At 35.5% G+C, this 17,314-nt stretch overlaps 1 protein-coding gene across 1 annotated transcript in view; it reads left to right on the forward strand.

The window, feature by feature from the left end:
* Positions 1-368: 368 nt before the first annotated feature.
* Positions 369-17,314, forward strand: part of TRDN (triadin) — a 143,064-nt gene continuing 126,118 nt past the window's right edge. Inside the window, exon 1 of the mRNA XM_033512927.1 lies at positions 369-880. Within this exon, the coding sequence (XP_033368818.1) occupies positions 859-880 (22 nt within the window). The 5' untranslated portion in view covers positions 369-858. The remainder of the gene's footprint in view (positions 881-17,314) is intronic.

A 17,314-nucleotide genomic window follows, 5' to 3' on the forward strand; every position in this document is an offset into this window, starting at 1 on the left:
GACACAGATCTACTTAATAGTTTTGCATATTGCCTTAATGTATCTAGACTATATAAAATATTACTATTTAAATTTTTGACAGTGTTCTGTGATACTTAGATGAACTTTACAGGTATGCATGATAATTTCAGCAAATCAGAAAAGGACAAAAAAAAATCCAAACCAATTTAATTGGTTTAAATTGGTGTCTAAGTGGTTCTGAACTGCAACTAAGAGTTGAAGTGGAGAAAATCACCTAAATTTACCCTCCCCCTTAGTCAGGGGTGAGCTCCACAGGACCCTCCCCAAGCCATAAAAGGCCAGGAAGAATGTGCTAAGCACTGAGTGTGCTAAGAATAAAGTTGTACTGGGATGGATAAGGTTACTTTGAACTCTATATTTCATGTTTCCTGACATACCCCCCAAAGAACTGCAATTATGCTAGCAAGGCTGTAGGAGCATTGAACACTTCTTTCCCATTTCTTTTGATTTTTGTTGCCTCTCCATGCATTCCTGTCCTGTTTAGAGCTGTGGTTTTTTTTTACTTTTAGTTTGTGGTGTGCATGGTTCTGAGGATATTAGAAAAAACGTGCTGAAGGTTCTCTCTGAGGCATGGCTATTTTTATTAGAAGCTGACACTTTAGACTGAGCTTTAAGTGTTGCCTCTGGAAGGCCTCGGGTTGTTCTGGGAGGCCAAGATTCTGCAGAGGAAACAGACATTTCAGGGAGCATAAAAGAAGAAGGAGCACAATTAGAAAAAGCAGAGGACCTCCCTCCTTCTCATTCTGCAGCTCCTGCGAGAGTCAGTAACCCAGAAGTACTATCTAAGCTGCCGCAGTAAATCTTGACCTTTTAAACAGAGTATCTTTTACCATCATCATGGCCGAGATAACAGCAGAAGGTACAGTAACTATTTTCAAATATAATTAACCAAAAATGGTATGTGCTTTAACAATATAATTGAACTGGCATGTCAAAATGATTTGTTGTTCTTCATAAATAATGTTTTCACTCCAGGATCATTTAATATTGTTTTTTGGGTTTCTTTTTATTTTTCTTTCCTGCTTTTTCTTTTATTTCTTTTTTCTTTTTTTTTTTTTTTTTTTACTTTTTTAGGTCCTGTAGCTCAAATTTTTACCAGTTAATGAAACAAGTTCTCTGAACACCTCTAAAAATAACCTTAGCTTCATTTGCAGAACACAATTATTTAGGCAGTTCCGTTAGAGCAATACAAACTGGGAATGCCTGAAGTTCAGAGTGTTCTATTCCTTTTGCTCAGAAAAAGCTTTGGTAGTCCCTTATAATCAGAGATTTACCAGAGTCAGAATAGCTTCATTTGTTGACCCTAATTTTTCCATAGGGAGCACAGAGTATTTGTGAACTGTACATGGAGTTATCGAAGGGTAAAAGGTTAAAAAAAACCCCCTCTGCTATTCTTATTTATGTAGACTTCTAAGGGAGTCAGTGAAAATTGTGCTGAAATAAATATGCCAGATGTCAGCCTGCAAAAATGAAAGGCAATTGTATTAACCAATAAATACATATTCTAAAATGTAAATTTTCATGTACTTCAATATTTCCTGACCATTCATATTTAAATAACATTTTAAATGCATAACAATATTTTATCAGCTGGAGTCAGAGAGGGGATTTATTTAAAATGCAACCCTCTCTAATACTGAATATTTTAGTTGAATTTCACTCCAACTTTTTCCACTGTTTATCCTAATTTAATAATGACAAAAATACAAAAAAAAGCTTTAAAACAGTCTTCTGAGGGTTATTTTATTCTGCTTCTCAATGGTTGTGTAGTGTTTCGGTGCATGAAATATGTATTTTTCATTTTCCATTTTTTATTGTTCGTACTTATAAGAGGGTCTGCATTAAGTGCTATTAGAAAGTGATCCCCTTCCTTGTTAAGGGCTGATGTTAGGGACTATGTCAAGTAGCACAATCCTTTCTTGATGTTTGGTTATCCACAGCAGCGAGGCAATGTGGCTTTTTAATTGGCAGTTGGACTGATCAATAATTTACTTCTGGCAAATACTGCCAAAACAGGTGGCTCAGCCTGACAGCCCTAACCCAAATACAAACACTGGTTTATTCAGATATTCTTAACTAGGTGTGTTGGAAAAATTGGTTGTTTTCTAGCTGTTATGAGGCAAATCTGTGAAATAACCAAATTAGCTAGATTTTTGGTCCAAAATTAATGGCAAAAAATATAAGCTTTTCAAACCAGTCTGACTTTTCAGTTATTTATCTATTAAAGAAAGAAAATTAAAGTCTCTAGAATGAAACAAAAGACCATTGAATGAAAGAAAATATAGTCTGAAAAATGTTTTTGTTTTGTTTACATGGTGTTTTTACAGGAGCTGTAACAGTGTGTGTCTTCAGTACAAACATAGGCTTAGATGATAAGGGGCATCAGCTCCTCAGTAAGCTGACCTTCCATGTCACAGGGAAATAAACTATATGATTAGTATAGTTTAGTTATGTTTGGCTTAATTTTATTTTTGTTTTTTCATGTACTTGGAATGCACTTGTAGTGATTGACTGATTTTTAAACACTGTATCCACAAGATGGAAATTTTATTTATGGCAAAAAAGTAATAATTCAGCCTGGAGCTAATGTTTCAGTTTGCAGCTTCTTTTCCTCTGGGGCTAGTAGTTGCACTCACATTCTGAAAGTTTAGATATAAACTTCAGCAACATATAGTTTGGATTAACAAAAGACTATTCAACTACCTGTTATTTCATGCAATTTATTTTGTTTCCTGTATCTCCTCACAGCCCATGATTTGCTGGGCTCCTCATGACTTTGTTCGGACTAAAGCACTTGTTCCTTGCAATAGGTATTTATAACTCCTTTTTTTCCACTGTCAGTCACAGAGCCAGACTCTCGGGCTCCTTGCCTTTCGGGGTACCGTGCTGACATGGCAGGGAGCAGGGCACAACAGCGATGCAGGCACTGCTGTGGCCAGTGAGGTTCCTGGTTTAGAGAGACAGCCCAGGCCTGGCAGGCTGTGCTGGTGCACATCTCAGGGTTCTCTTTCTGACAATCTGTGTCAGGACAACAACCTATTCACAGATGAACAGGGGCAATGAGGAGCTGTTTCAGGTCAACAGCATGATAATGGCAATGAGATTAAGTTACCTAAATATTAAGCAATTACCCTGCACTGTCTACTTGCACCAATACCCACATGTGCTACTTATTCTTTTACACGGCTACAAATTTTTAGTTGTGGAAATACTGATGAAATGTACACTGTGAAAGACAAAATGAGATCCCTGAAGACAGCAATTTATAAATGTCTTTAGAAAGTTGGCAGGACCTATGTCTCTAGCTGTCAAGAATTCAGGAGAAAATTCCAAAGGATTATCTTCAGCATTCTTATATTGCATGTCATGGCAATCCCAAAACTGTACAATTAAAAAGTGGAAGTCCTTATAATTGTATAAAAAAAAATGTACAAAGACTCAGTACAGAGGCCAAGTACTCTGTCTTTGCTATACTCTCAGGATCTAATATTAATATCAATATTAGCCATATTATTACGATGAATGCTAATTATTGCTCTTGTAATTATTACATTTAACCAGATAATGAGTATTCATTTAGAAGCTAAGATCTTTACTGTGCTCCAGTTAAGATTTTAAAAAGCCATGGGTCTCTAACTGGGCTACTCCACTGTGTCTGTGAACACAGGGATTGCCCTGGACGCAGTGGCAGATGTAGTTGGAGCTGCCACCAGCGAAGCACAAACAGCAAAAGGCTGAAACCTCTGAGAAATGGCTTCTGCCAATGTACAGCTTAATCTGTATGTGCACAACAGCTCCAGCACCAGCCTGTAGCTGGTACTTTCTGGTCCAATCTCCTGCAGGTCACAGTGCAGGGTTGATGGCCATCCCCTGACATTTTATCCTCCCACACAGGGAAGAATGAGCAGAGACTCAGCTCTGCTTGCTGCAGTGCTCTGGAGACTGTGCACTGATCCAATCCAGGGAGGTGAGGAGAGGAGAAAGACAAGGTTTCTGTGCCAGCTGTTTGTCTGCCACAACTTATTTCCCCAGTGGAGCAAGAGAGAAGCGGGAGTCAAGTAGAAAAGTGACAATGAGTCACAGTTTGGTCCTTATTTTGCTGCTGAGAACTGTGCAACTACATATTTCCTCTGTCTGGGAGCAGGCTGCAAGGAGACAGGCTAGCCCCAAGGCTACACATGGCTTGTCAGTGACAAGATCAAAATTAGCTTCTGCATTTCAGCCCCTTTCTCAGACTATTGGATAACTATGAAAAGTTTTAAGATGTAAACCATTTCAAAAGGCAAAAAGATGTGTATGCTTGAAGATTAACACACGTGAAATTGCTAATGTATGAGAAATAATACACAAAATCCAGAGGGCAAAATCCCAATTATTTCACCAGTGTGATGGTTAGAAGGTAACAGAGGTATTCAATTGGCAAAATGTTTAATGAGGGCACACTAGAGGCAAGAGGGAGATAGCTACTTCTCATGGTAATTCATGAGTTGCTGCTAGAGGTGCCAGTTGTGCTGACTGCAACAAGGGCCTAAATGAATAAATTGGATTATATGACTCCTTTTGATGGCTAAAGACATAAGAGGTGTTTCCTACCCTTCAGTTGTACTGCTGTTTATGCTTGGAGCTAGGGTGTTTCTATAGAATCTATTAGCATCTAGCAAATTTTCAAAATGAAAAGATGTCTTATTTTTCTGCCTTTCAATGTTGATGAGGAAGAAGATAGTATACCTATTAAAGCATGGTAAGGAAAATATAACAATTTTAGTTATGGTTTGCTTGAAGGAATCTGTCTGTTCTTCTTCAGAACAACCAGGTAAAATCAACAGCCTAATAACTCAAAGAAAAGCAAGTCAGAAAACCCAGGTCTGCATGGAGTCTTCTGGGGTGAACAGAAGCTCTGTCCTTGTGGGGAACAGAAGCTCCAAATTCTTACCAAAATTCCTTAAAATTATATCCCCCTGTGACTGTGGGCCTGTACAACTGTGCTGGTTAGTTTGGCTTCAGCCTTGGTGTTTTCTCATAGTCTGTTGAGGCAAACATGAGGCCAAATTGATTAGCTTGACTTTAAGGTTCAAGAATTTGTGGACAACGCTACTCAAAACCAATACAGTCTTTATGCTCCTTCAGCTGGTACAAGGCAACACTTACATATAATTCATTACCTTAGGTAACCCCTTAGAGAGTCAGGGGCTTAGCTCTGGATGGCAGGAAGACTGAAAACCTATAAATCAGAGGGCCAAGCTAATACATCCTCTTAGTACACAACAGGCTAAAGGTGTGTGTGTACAGTTAGCTCCTGTTTACTTGTGGGCAAACAGCTGGACTGCAGATCTGAATATTTATTAAATTTTTTCTTTTTTCCAAAAGAACCTTGTGATCTAAAGTATTTGGAGCATATTTTACTTATGTAATGAGAAATGTGTTTAAAATTCTACTAGTGTTTTCAATTTATTGGGAAGATCAGCTACCACTGACTTAAAAATTAAATCTGTACAACTACTTACATTTTCAGAAATCCCAATCTTCAGTTTCAGAGACCTAAACCTTGAAAAAAAGTCTAGTCTAGAAATATTTTGAGTACTTTTACCCATTGCCTACAATATAAATTCTGAGTAAGAGGTAGATTCATTCTGTTCTTACTGCTCAGTTCTGGAAAACAGAAACTATTTTTCTTTAAAACATTTCATAATATGGGTCTGGCTTCAGTACAGGACATACTGAAGAGAGAGGAAGCAACCAAAGTTACCCTATTTGAAGCAGGCTATCCATTTACAGAAATAAAAACCTTTTCTTTCCTATGATGACAGTCACTGGTTTCTTCTCTGTTTAAAAAGATTGAACTATTAGAAATTACTCATTTTACCAGCTTAAGCCATATTACAGTAGTAGAGGGTGAATTGGTTTAATTCAAAATGATTGAAAAGACTTTTAGAGTGTTGATGTTAATCATGTTTTAAAACAACAAACAAGAAACCTGGATTTCAAAATAGCAATTTTCAAGTTTTTTACATATATCATGTAAAAAATTTATTTTATTTTTCCCAAAAGAGCCTAATATGGCAACTGAATACAGCCCTTCTCAATAAATTTGTGCCTTACAGGGAGAAGGATAACTTAAATATCTTTCTAATAAAAAAATTAATATTTTGAGAGTAATTTATCCAGATTCTTAGGTGGGTTTTTTGTTTGTTTTTGTTTTTTTAATGATGGAGAGTGGTAAATGGTGCTTTATTCTTTTGCTAGATAATGGTTTCATTTTTACTTGTGGTTTCTGTCAAGCTTCATTAGGATGGAAATTGGAATTCAATTAAAATGGTACAAACCCAGCACTTAAAAATTGTTTATACGTGTACATTTACATACTGGTTAAATAGAAAAATTCCATTTTAAATATGAGGTTTTTTTGATAAGTTAAATGATTTATTAAACAAATATGGTGCTATTTCTAATTTAGGTCCTGGCCACTGCATCCTACAAGAATATATAACTGATAGTGCTCATTTTCTTTCATGTAATGTTTATTTAAAGGTTAGGGAAAGAAAAAATACTTCATACTTTTCTTTTATTTTTAAATCCTTATTAGTCCTTGATATAAATAAGATAATAATTGAGTTCAAATAGTGAAATAAATTGAAATTAGGTACACATTCTTTGCATTTACAAACAGACTATACTCTCAAAAAAGGCTGCCTTTATTTGAACTGCATCTGCTTAGCCAGTGGTTTCCAACAATTCAGTGATTTCTTTAATTCTTTTCACAATTGTAATGGCTTGATCATAGCTTTTTTGTTGTTGTTTTTGTTTAAAAAAAAATTTATAATTTCTATAAATATTAATATAAAATTATTATGTGAAAGTGTGGTCCTTAGCACAGGGTTTTCTTGAATTCATTTTTAAGTTTAAAGGACATTTTTTTACAATGGCATTTATTAAAATTTTTTGTTTATGATTCAAAAAACATCAACAATTATATTCCCTGCCTATATTCCCCCACTGCAGCCTCATTTTAGTGTCTCTTAAAAAGTATTGTTGAGCAGTAGTATTGATATATCTTCAGAGAGGTGTAAAAGTGTAACACACTTTTCTGATTTAAAACCCAACCATGGGTATGGTCAAAGAGAACTTGCAGGAACAGGCAGGTTTCATATCCTTGCTGCTTTACATCTACAGATCAGACTGGTCATACAGTACATGAAGTAGATAAACAAAATATAAAGTCACCGCATCTAAACACTTAACTTAAAGCTATGGACAACCAGCTGTGCTTATTATCCACATGATCCCACTGCCATGTTCTCTTGTCAACTTTAAACATTTTAAAAAAATATTTAATATTTTAGTCATATGCCTGTACCTTTATATAGTATGTCTTGCTTTAGTGCATTGGAACAGACCATTCAGGCTTTAGATTCCTGGGTGGGAGTGTGTTTAAGCTGTATGTGGACAAAGGGACCAGCTAGATTTAGCTTCTGGGTTTTTTTTTCTAGTATGTGCCTACAGCACAGTTGATTTATGTAAGAAAGTCTATTTTGGGAGTTGTGAAGCAAGTACATGGCTACCAAATCTTTGACTAGTGGAAGAGATAGTGACACCAATCGGTGGCAGAAATACCACCAGATGACACTGCTGACAAGTCTTGTTCTGTCCCATGTACTGCTCTTTTCTTCATAGCCCCTGATACTTTTTTTGTCCCCCTCCTCCAAATGCAAAACATAATGAGATGGACATCATAAAGCACACCGTAAGCAGCTACATTATTCTTTAGACTCCTATTTTGAGTAAAAGAGATGACCTAACAAACAGGTCATGCAATGTAGAGGAGGCTAAATAAGAAAAAACCCATAGGAGGTACTGATTTTTTTTATTTTATTTTTTCATTTTTTTTTATCCCAAACAAACCATATGCTAAAACTTACCTATGTTATACTTTCACTCAAATCCGTTCAGTTGCTCAAAATCATAGTCAATGCTGATCTTTGTCCTTACAAATGAGAATGAAAAAGCTGTGGCTTTAAGTCTTGAATAAGCCTCACTTAGTCCAGGGGCAGATTTGACCTTCTTTTAGAATAAGTCTGAGAGCACAGTATGATCTTGTATCTGGTCTAGAAGTTCTGCTTGGTGCCATTCAAAGGCATTTACCATAAGAAAGGAAAGTATTAAATTCCAGGCACAGAAAAGCTTTCTCACTGGAGCAGTCTCTATCTATCTTCAAAGATAGTTTTAAAAAATCTTTTACAAATATGTAATGAGTAAAGACCTGCTACTCCCTGTATGTGCTTATGTTCTCACAACTTCAAAGGTATCTCTGTACCTTTGCCTGGAGTCAAATTGTCAAAGGCACAATGAATCTAAGCCTCTGTAGCCTCCTTTGGTATGTAAATGAACTCAATTTTTTCCTATATTCCATTATGTAGATTTAAGTTGTGGCTCTCTGTGCATGTCAGGAAGGCTCAATCTTGTTTCAGTCTTTGCTGAGAGGTTATTCACAATTGACACAATTACCATAAATATAGTTTTCTGGTAACTATTTTACTGTTTTTAGAGGCATAATTTAATACATCTATTCAAATGTTAAGGTCCTTATTTTGCATTGACCTTTTCCTCCTGTAGCAGGTAGGACCTTAATTTTGACTTCAGGTCTATTCATACAGCTCTTACTGAAGTCAGCTATATTAGTACATGAACACATCTGCTGTGGAATACACCCTAAAGAGGTGATAACCCATGTATATGGTACTGTTCAGGTTATATACATTAAATAGTTTGTAATCACAATATTTAAACTGTAACTGCAACATAAATTCAGTATAATCTTCATGGCTTTTTCTAAGGAAAACATTAAACTCTCATTTTCCTAGAAGATTTTTGCATCACCATTCATGATAGGAGTAGAAAATATGAGCATTTTACAGGGAGGCATCAAAAGTTAGACTCACCCTTTTAAATATTTACTGTTGATTTGGTTTGTTGAAGTTTTTTTGGTTTTTTTGGTTTGTTTTTTTTTTTGTTTTTTTACCAGGAGTGTTAGTATAACACTATTATAACAAAAGATCTGTGGTAGAGGTTGAATATGAACACTCCTTGTCTGGGACAGCTACATGACTAGATGGCTGACTGCATCCTATGAGTTGGAGCAGAACCACTACTACATCACTCTAAATTTAACTCTCAAGCTATTAAGTCAATGAAGATTTTACTTTGCAGTAGAAAGTGAACTCTGAGAACACAGGTTTTTGCTGATTCAAAAATGGAAGGGCACAAAAACCTTTTCCTTTTTTTAAAAAAAGTGTAAATATGTTTGATAGTATTCTTACTTTAGTAAGAGGCATGTCAACTTAAAACTAAATGCGAGAATTTTTTTTCCCAGCAAGAAAAATAAATGCCCCAGTATAAGGTGTGCAAGTAGAATTAATCCATGTGAGATACATTTATCCTAAAATGCATCTCTTGTTCAAACACTGTGATTTTTAATTGATTACATAGAAGTGAAATGTTCAGGAGAATGTCACATTCTACTCTGCTGTTAGCAAACCAGAAGAAGTGATGAATTTCCAGATGAATAGAAGTGAAAACTCTCCCAACTTTCTCTCTTCCTTCCCCTTCCAGAAATAAGTGCAGTGTGTCCTTCTGCCCAGAGACACGGCTCCATCCTACTCCTTTCATTTATCATGAGGGAGATATACATAGATTTTGTAGTACAACTTGATTGTATTTTGACTGCAAGTTCCTATTGAACCAGAAGTGTCCAGTGATTTGTTGCTTTCTTTATACAGAGCTCATGTAAGAGCAATCACAAGGGAAATTTGCTAGGTCACTGCTACTCTGGAAAGAAAGGAACTTTGGAAATTATGTGGGAAATAGCTATAAATATATGAGAATGCAATTTTGGAAAATCTTGGCAAGGTTAGCTACAAATATTGATGAGGTTTATGCATACACTTAAAATTAAAATTAGATGTGAATTGGAGTATGCATATGCAGATATTAGTGCATTGTGAAGGGGAATCAGCAATTTTGACAGAGTTAATGTATTAAGATAATTTTAACTATACAGGGAAAACAGTGATGAGAACTAGGATTTTGTCCTAAAAACTAATTAGTAGAAAATTCCTTTTAAGCATATATTTGCCATTGTTTCATTCATCAATCAGGACAGGCAAATGCATTTCACACTGTGAATGCTAAGGACAGTTTCACAAAAGGGAAAGTTAGTTGTAAAACTAACTTTTACAACAATGTTGCTATCCACTCTTCCGTGCGTCATTCTTAGATCAGAAGCAATTCCACAACTGTGAAGGCTGTCAGGACTATAATGTGGCACTGGATCTAATTTTTTTCCCTGTGGTAGTGCTTAGGTCAGGGCTACATTGGTCTAATGACTTTATTTCATGCAGCTGGAAACTGTAGAATCCTAAAGTAATTTAAATATTCTTTGATTTCCCTAATATTTGATAGATTAAAATCCTTTTGGTAATAGTTTTTGACTTCAATGGGCTATTAAAGCAAATATTAAACTACACAACTGTCCAAAAACACCCTCCCTTGCCTGGAAAAAAAGAAGGCTCTGGGGAGACCTTATCTCTCTCTCTTCCTGAAAGGAGGTTGTAGTGAGATGTGGTTCAACCTCTTCTCCCAGGCAACAAGTGACAGGACAAGGGGACATAGCCTCTAGCTGCACCAGGGGAAGTACAGGCTGGACCTCAGGAGAATTTCTTCATGGAAAGGATTGTAATACATTGGGATGGATTGTCCATGGATGTGGTGGTATCTATCCCTGGAGGTGTTCAAGAAACAACTGGAAATGGCAACCAGCATCATGGTCTCATCAACAAGGTGGTGATCAGCCAAAGTCTGAATTTGATGGTCTCAAAGATCTTAATCCTAAATATGTAATTTTTTGATTCTGTGATTAAATTGATTAAATTCTGGAGAATATTTTTACTGCTTACTTGTGCTGTTCTGATATATAAATCATGCTTTACATTTTCCCCTTAATAACTGGGTTTTTACATGAGTAACACAAAGAAGAAGAAAAACGAATACTGCACTCTTCATTATCCTGGAGGTGGCCACATCTGGTAGGCTTCAGGACCTTTGAGATTCCTCACTACTCCCTGCCACAGCTATTTGAAGTGTGATGCCTCTCCTTCCAGTGCTGGATGGCTGCAGCTGTCCCATGTCCCCAGGTGCAAGAAGCCGGCAGCTGAGCCGGTGCTCCCCTTGGGCACAGACCTTTCCAACACACCTTCATGCCTCACTTTCCCCACCTTTTGTACTCCCGTTAATCATCCTGTCCATTAAATCTTAATTCTGCTGCCTCAAATCAGTGCTACTTCAAGCAGATCAGGAAGCACAGTACTTCTTAGTTCTTGTAGTTACAGTGGTTTTGAGTTTGTTCTCAAATATCAGAAATCTTCCTATTGTGAAATAGTTTTTCAGCATAGTGGAAATTTGCCTTAGATACTGCAAACTTTATATAAAATTTTAACTAACCCTCTCCATTGTCCTCTCTATGGTACTGAGACACTTGGAGCTGTGAATGAGGAATATTTATTTGCAAATACCATGAAGTTGTAATCATTGATTCCTTGTATCTGCAGACTCTGCCACTTGCCCCTCTGTTCTTTCATCAAGCTGTTTACATAGTCTTGGAATTTCTCAAACGTGAATACAATTTTAACTTCCAGATGCTCCATCTTGCCCTGAAAATGCCCAGGTAGGCAGATATGAATTACATCTTCTTTTGAAAACAGATGTACATTGGTTGCATTGGAGCAATTCCAGTGTTGGTCTTTTCCCACTGGAGGAAGCAGCTGTTCTTCAGGTGAAACTATTTAACTAAGAGCAAAAAAGCACCTTATGATATGTGTCTGTTTTCTAGCCCAGAAATCTAATTTTTAGCCAATTCCACATCTCCCTGTTTTCCTACATTTACAAAAATAAGCAGGAAGGGAGACCTTTCCTCTTGTCCTGTATGATGTCTGCAAAAAAATTCTGCAGGAGCCTGAATTCCTGGTCTTTTGGGGGCATACAGGATGTAAAAAAATAATTATGATTAATATTAGGTCCTTGTGTTAAAGATTAGAAAGAAATAGTGGAATAAAAGCTTGTAAGCCCTTAAAAAATTCTCAGGATTTTCTTCCCACTCTGACCATTCATTTTCTCAGTTGCCTGCTGAACAGATTGTATTTTGCTGTGTAATATGGAAATCAATCTCCAATCAGCTAAAAAACCCAACCAACCAACCAATCAAACCAAAAGACATCAATAGGTTTCTTCTTTTCCATAAGAGTAGAAATCAAAACAAAGAAAATATATAAAGTGAGCTAAAAAATGGAGTTTTTACAAAAGCCTGTGAAGTCTTGATTGTACACTATGTTCTCCTCTCTTCACCTCTCTTCTCCTCTCCTCTCTTTTCTCTTATCATCTTTGAATGCAAGGAATACCAAAGCCCCTTCTCTTTTAGGATGTGCTTTTCTTAAGTAAATATAAATTAAGCATTAGCTACATTAATGCACTTTAAATCAGAATATGCTGTGTATTCTGCAGAAAGAGAAATGAAGGTGTCATAATCTTCACACTTAGTGCACTTCACTGAAGAACTGCACCTGGTCTTAAAGTTTAGAAGGTTGTAGAAGCATATTGTAAATTTCAGAAACTTCAGTATTTTTGAAAGTAATTTTCAGTATTCATATTTTTGAAAGCATATTTTAATAGAATAGTTGTCTCAGTAATTTCCTCACAGCTTTCTTTTTCAGTTGTCTCTAAGGAATACACAAGTGAGATCCAACTTCCCATAGGCTGAATGAGTTCAAGTGAGTGAGAATGAAAACTCAGCTAGTATTTTCAGCTTTAAGAGAACTCATTCTCTACACTCCAGTTCTTGAAGATAACATTCAAAGTTTTTCTCTATCTTAGTCTAACTTCTACTCCACTTTTGGTGTTTACTGTCAACTCTTTTAAATTTGCAACTCGCTGAATATTTCCAGTTTATGCCCTTGAAATAATCTTTGTTGCTATTACTAATAACAAAATCCTTGTTGTCTTTTAGGTTTTTGTAGAGAATAATTTCAATTTGTCTAATTATATAAATCTTCAAAAAGTAGATGCACTTATTTAGTCCTTTAATGAATGTTATCTGCATGGAATTTGTTAAAAGTCTGAATTTGGTTTTGGAGAAGATTCACGTGTTTTCAGCCACTGTCAGGACTACCTATGTCGTCTTTCAAATTTTCCACTTCTTTTATGTCTTTCATTATTTTAATTGAAAGAATCAAGGTTTCCTGACACATTAAATATAAAAATATTGCCTTTTATTCTCACAGTGATTGAAGAGTGTATTTTCAATCGCTATGAATAGAACTAGAACTGTAGTGTCTCATCAGCTGAAAAAGAAGAGTGCATATTCTATGTGAAAAAGCACATATTTTGAGTCTTTTATTAACATATAGCACTTTTCTGATTTACTTTTGGTTGAAGAAACACAACTTTTGTTTTAGCTTTACAACTTGCTTAAATGCCAGGGCAATGAAGAGGGAAGATAAGGAAATAATAAATTATTATATTCTTCAGTGATTTTATAACCAGAATTTAATGAACACTTTTTTGGACATAGATGAGAATAATGTGAACTTCCAAACATACAGACTATTAATTTTCCGTGGATTTCTTGTACAAATACCATTTTCATGGCTTGTATGCTTCTGAAGGTATCATCAGAATTCATTCTGTATAAAAGTTACCTGCAAAAATTTCCACTGTATGAATCTGCAAATGCTTTAGCACTCTAACTCTTTTTAATCTACACTGCATTCTGAAAAAATGTAGCTCCTGACTAAGGTGATTTGAATTAAGTATCTGGACAGAAACATGTGCATGATACAAATCATGACAATATTTTTCCATAACAAATAAATCTTACACTTCTTCATACATGCAGATTTGTCACCAACATTTTCAATACTTCACTTTCAATACTCAATACCAAACCAACCAACCAACCAATCAACAATCCAAACAAACAAAGACAAACAAACCTACCAAACCAAAAAAACCACAAACCAAACCAGGAAAAATAGCAAGCAAAGTACAGTATCTTAAGACCTTCCTTTTTTTCATATTGTGAATTTAATTCATTATTATTCATTAAAATATATTAGATACATCTTGTCTATTCTTGTCTTCTATCATAACAGTTTAATAGCACTGTGAGTGTACTGCAATTCCGGAGGCATGGATTGTGTTAGTGAGTGAAAGATTATCAGTTACATGACCATAAGGATACAGTAAATGTAAGCTGTTAGGCTGAAATATTGACTGTAAAGTAAGAGTTCTTTTTCAATACCCATGAAAGTATGCATTTTTTATTTATTAGCACTTACATAATTATAGCTGAAATTGCACTCTATTGATATAATAGAAAAGGAAATTAATAAAGAAAGGTTAGAGGATGAATAGGCCTTTGACTAGAATATAAAAGCCAGAAAAATCTTGCAAATATGTAGGCAGGATAACTAAGAAACTCTCAAAAGCTTTATTAAAAATTTAGAAAGGACCATTAACTTCTGCATCTGCAGAGGACATCTCTATGTCCTTTCATTATACTGGCAAAGTTATGAGTTGAAACTACTATATTAATGCTAAATAAATATCAGACAATTGCTTGAAACTTTCCTGAAATTAAAGGGTAGCAGTATCTTAGGTATTCTTAAAATCCAAGAAGGAAATGTTCAAGGAACTATATACATATACTGAATAAATAAATAAATAAATAAATGTTAATAATACATATATTATATATATACATATTTATTATATAATAATATAAACAAATAAATATATAAAGCTTACAAAAATGGCTGAAGAAGACAAACAACTACACTCTTGGGAAGACTGTGTTATGCTTAGTGTAGAGAAAGAGTAAGCCAGAAGTTAGGAGGTTCCCATTGCTTCTTTTCTTCAGAATGAAAATAATATGGCCTTGAATCAGAGTGTGAACTGGAGGGAAGATAAATGTTAGAAGATGAGAGGAAAATAAATCCAGATTTGAAAATCTATAAAAGTACAAAAAATTCAATTCCACAATGTGAATATTACTTGAGACTATGTGAAGATTTAGTAAACAGGAGAACGTTGTGTTTATCTGCACATGTTTGAGCATAATTACAAAAATTTTGAACACAGGACAGGTTGTTTGGAAACAATACTAGCTACCATCTCTATTTCATCAATATTAAACCAAAGGTATTTTCTATTGGATGGAAAACATAGGGACAAAATTAGGACAAAGGTGCATGAATATCCTTTTCATGACTAAACTTCAGGGAAAGGTATGCAACTTTGTTCTTTCCTTCTTCTATCCCACCAACAGTCAGAGAGCAAAGCATAAGATAATGAAGGTCAAGGCAGGATGCCAGGAACATTATAGAGGCCCTGCAAGTGTCTGATGTTCACGCAAGGCGCTCAAGCTGGGTGGAAACTTTGCAGCACCTGCTGTTACTGTGGGCTAGGAACACTAGAGCTATATGGATCTGCTCTACAGAGAATGTGGGGAGGTGTTACAGCTCGTGAAGCATAGCTGGATGTTTTTGTGATGACTTTGTGCATGTCTACAGCAGATGCTAAAGATTAGTTGATTTAGAATCCATGGGAGGTAATAAGGAAACTATCATTCCAAACAGGTCAAAATTTTTCCTTGATGTAGCTCACTTTCAGTTCTAGTTAGCAATAATAACATTGGGGGGGCACCTCAAGACGATGTGTTTTTTCTTAACTTGAAATAAAATCTTTTGAACTGTACTGAGACAAAGCTTTAACATTATGAAAGCTTTTGGGACTGCTCATGTGATTAAAATAAGTGGAAAGGTTTTCTTTCCAAAGATGTAGCACTGAGTTTTGAGGACTGCTCTGCTGAAGTCTTTCTATATGTTAATTAGTCTTCCACTGCCAACTTAGGCTGAACCCTATGTCTAACATTATAAAGCAGACACAGGAACTGCAAGAGGCTATGAACTTCATAAAAATTCAGATTCCAAAAATATAAGGAAATGGATGCCCCATTGATACATAGGGCAGAAAGTTGCCCAGAAAGAGAAACTCAGACTCTATTTCAACACCTTTGCTTCATTTTTATGCCAATGTTGACTTGAAAAATGCAATAAGAGTCAATTAAAATTAATGACAAATTTGCAACATTCTATGCTGCTGAAGAACTCTGAAGAGCACAAGCCTTTTGAGGAGCATCTGAGGGAACTGGGAGTTATTTAGCCTGGAGGAGAGGAGGCTTAGGGGAGACCTTATTGCTCTCTACAACCACCTGAAAGGAGGCTGTAGCGAGGTGGGGTTTGGTCTCTTCTCCCAAGTAAAAAGCAATGGGATGAGAGGAAATGGCCTTAAGCTTTGCCAGATGAGGTTTGGGAAAAAAATTCTTCATGGAAAGAAGGGTTTAATACTGGAACAGGTTGTCCAGGGGAATGATGGAGTCACCATTCCTGGAGGTCTTTAAAAGATGTGGCACTGGGGAACACAGTCTAGTGATGGCCCTGGCAGCGCTTGGACTTAACAGTTGGGCTTTGGATAATCTTAAGGGTATTTTCCAACATAAACAATTCTCTGATTCTATGCTCTGCCCAAGAGTGGGTAGTTTGAATTTCATTTCTAGAATTTGGAACCTTACACTAAGATAATTTTACAAATATGTCTCTCAGTAGACAATAATTTTTACTTCACATATATTACAAACACTTAAGCTTATAATTAATGTATTCTTCCTGGTTTGGGTTATGTGTTTAGAAACTTAATGTAAGTAGGGTGAAGAAATATTTTAGACATAGTCTATATAGATTTTTAAAATAACTCCTCTTCTGCTTTAGGAGTGTTTTCATTGAGAGAATATTTTTATTTTATCTATCACTGAATATGTTTAAAGGATTGCCAGCCTATAAGTAAAACTTTCATGTGAATAATTTTCAAAATTGAGATGGCACTTCACTGAGACACTTAACTAAACCATGGATCTAAATTTTTTTCCTCCCCTGAGTATTAAATTCCATATTAAAATCATACTCCTTGGTATTATATCTTTTATAGGGATAAATATTTTATAATTTCAAAGACACAGAGAAAAAGCTATTTCTTAAAAAAATTTATATGTCACCAACTTTATACTGAAAAATTGGATATATTCACAACATTTGGAATTTTTTCTGTAGTACTATTCGCAGTTTTGTGCTTAGTGAAAAAAATCTAATTTTTTTTTTATTTCTTTATATGATGATTATTAATTCTGAATGTC

The sequence above is a fragment of the Parus major genome, chromosome 3 (assembly GCF_001522545.3).
Source record: "Parus major isolate Abel chromosome 3, Parus_major1.1, whole genome shotgun sequence".
NCBI classification, from domain to species: Eukaryota; Metazoa; Chordata; class Aves; order Passeriformes; family Paridae; genus Parus; species Parus major.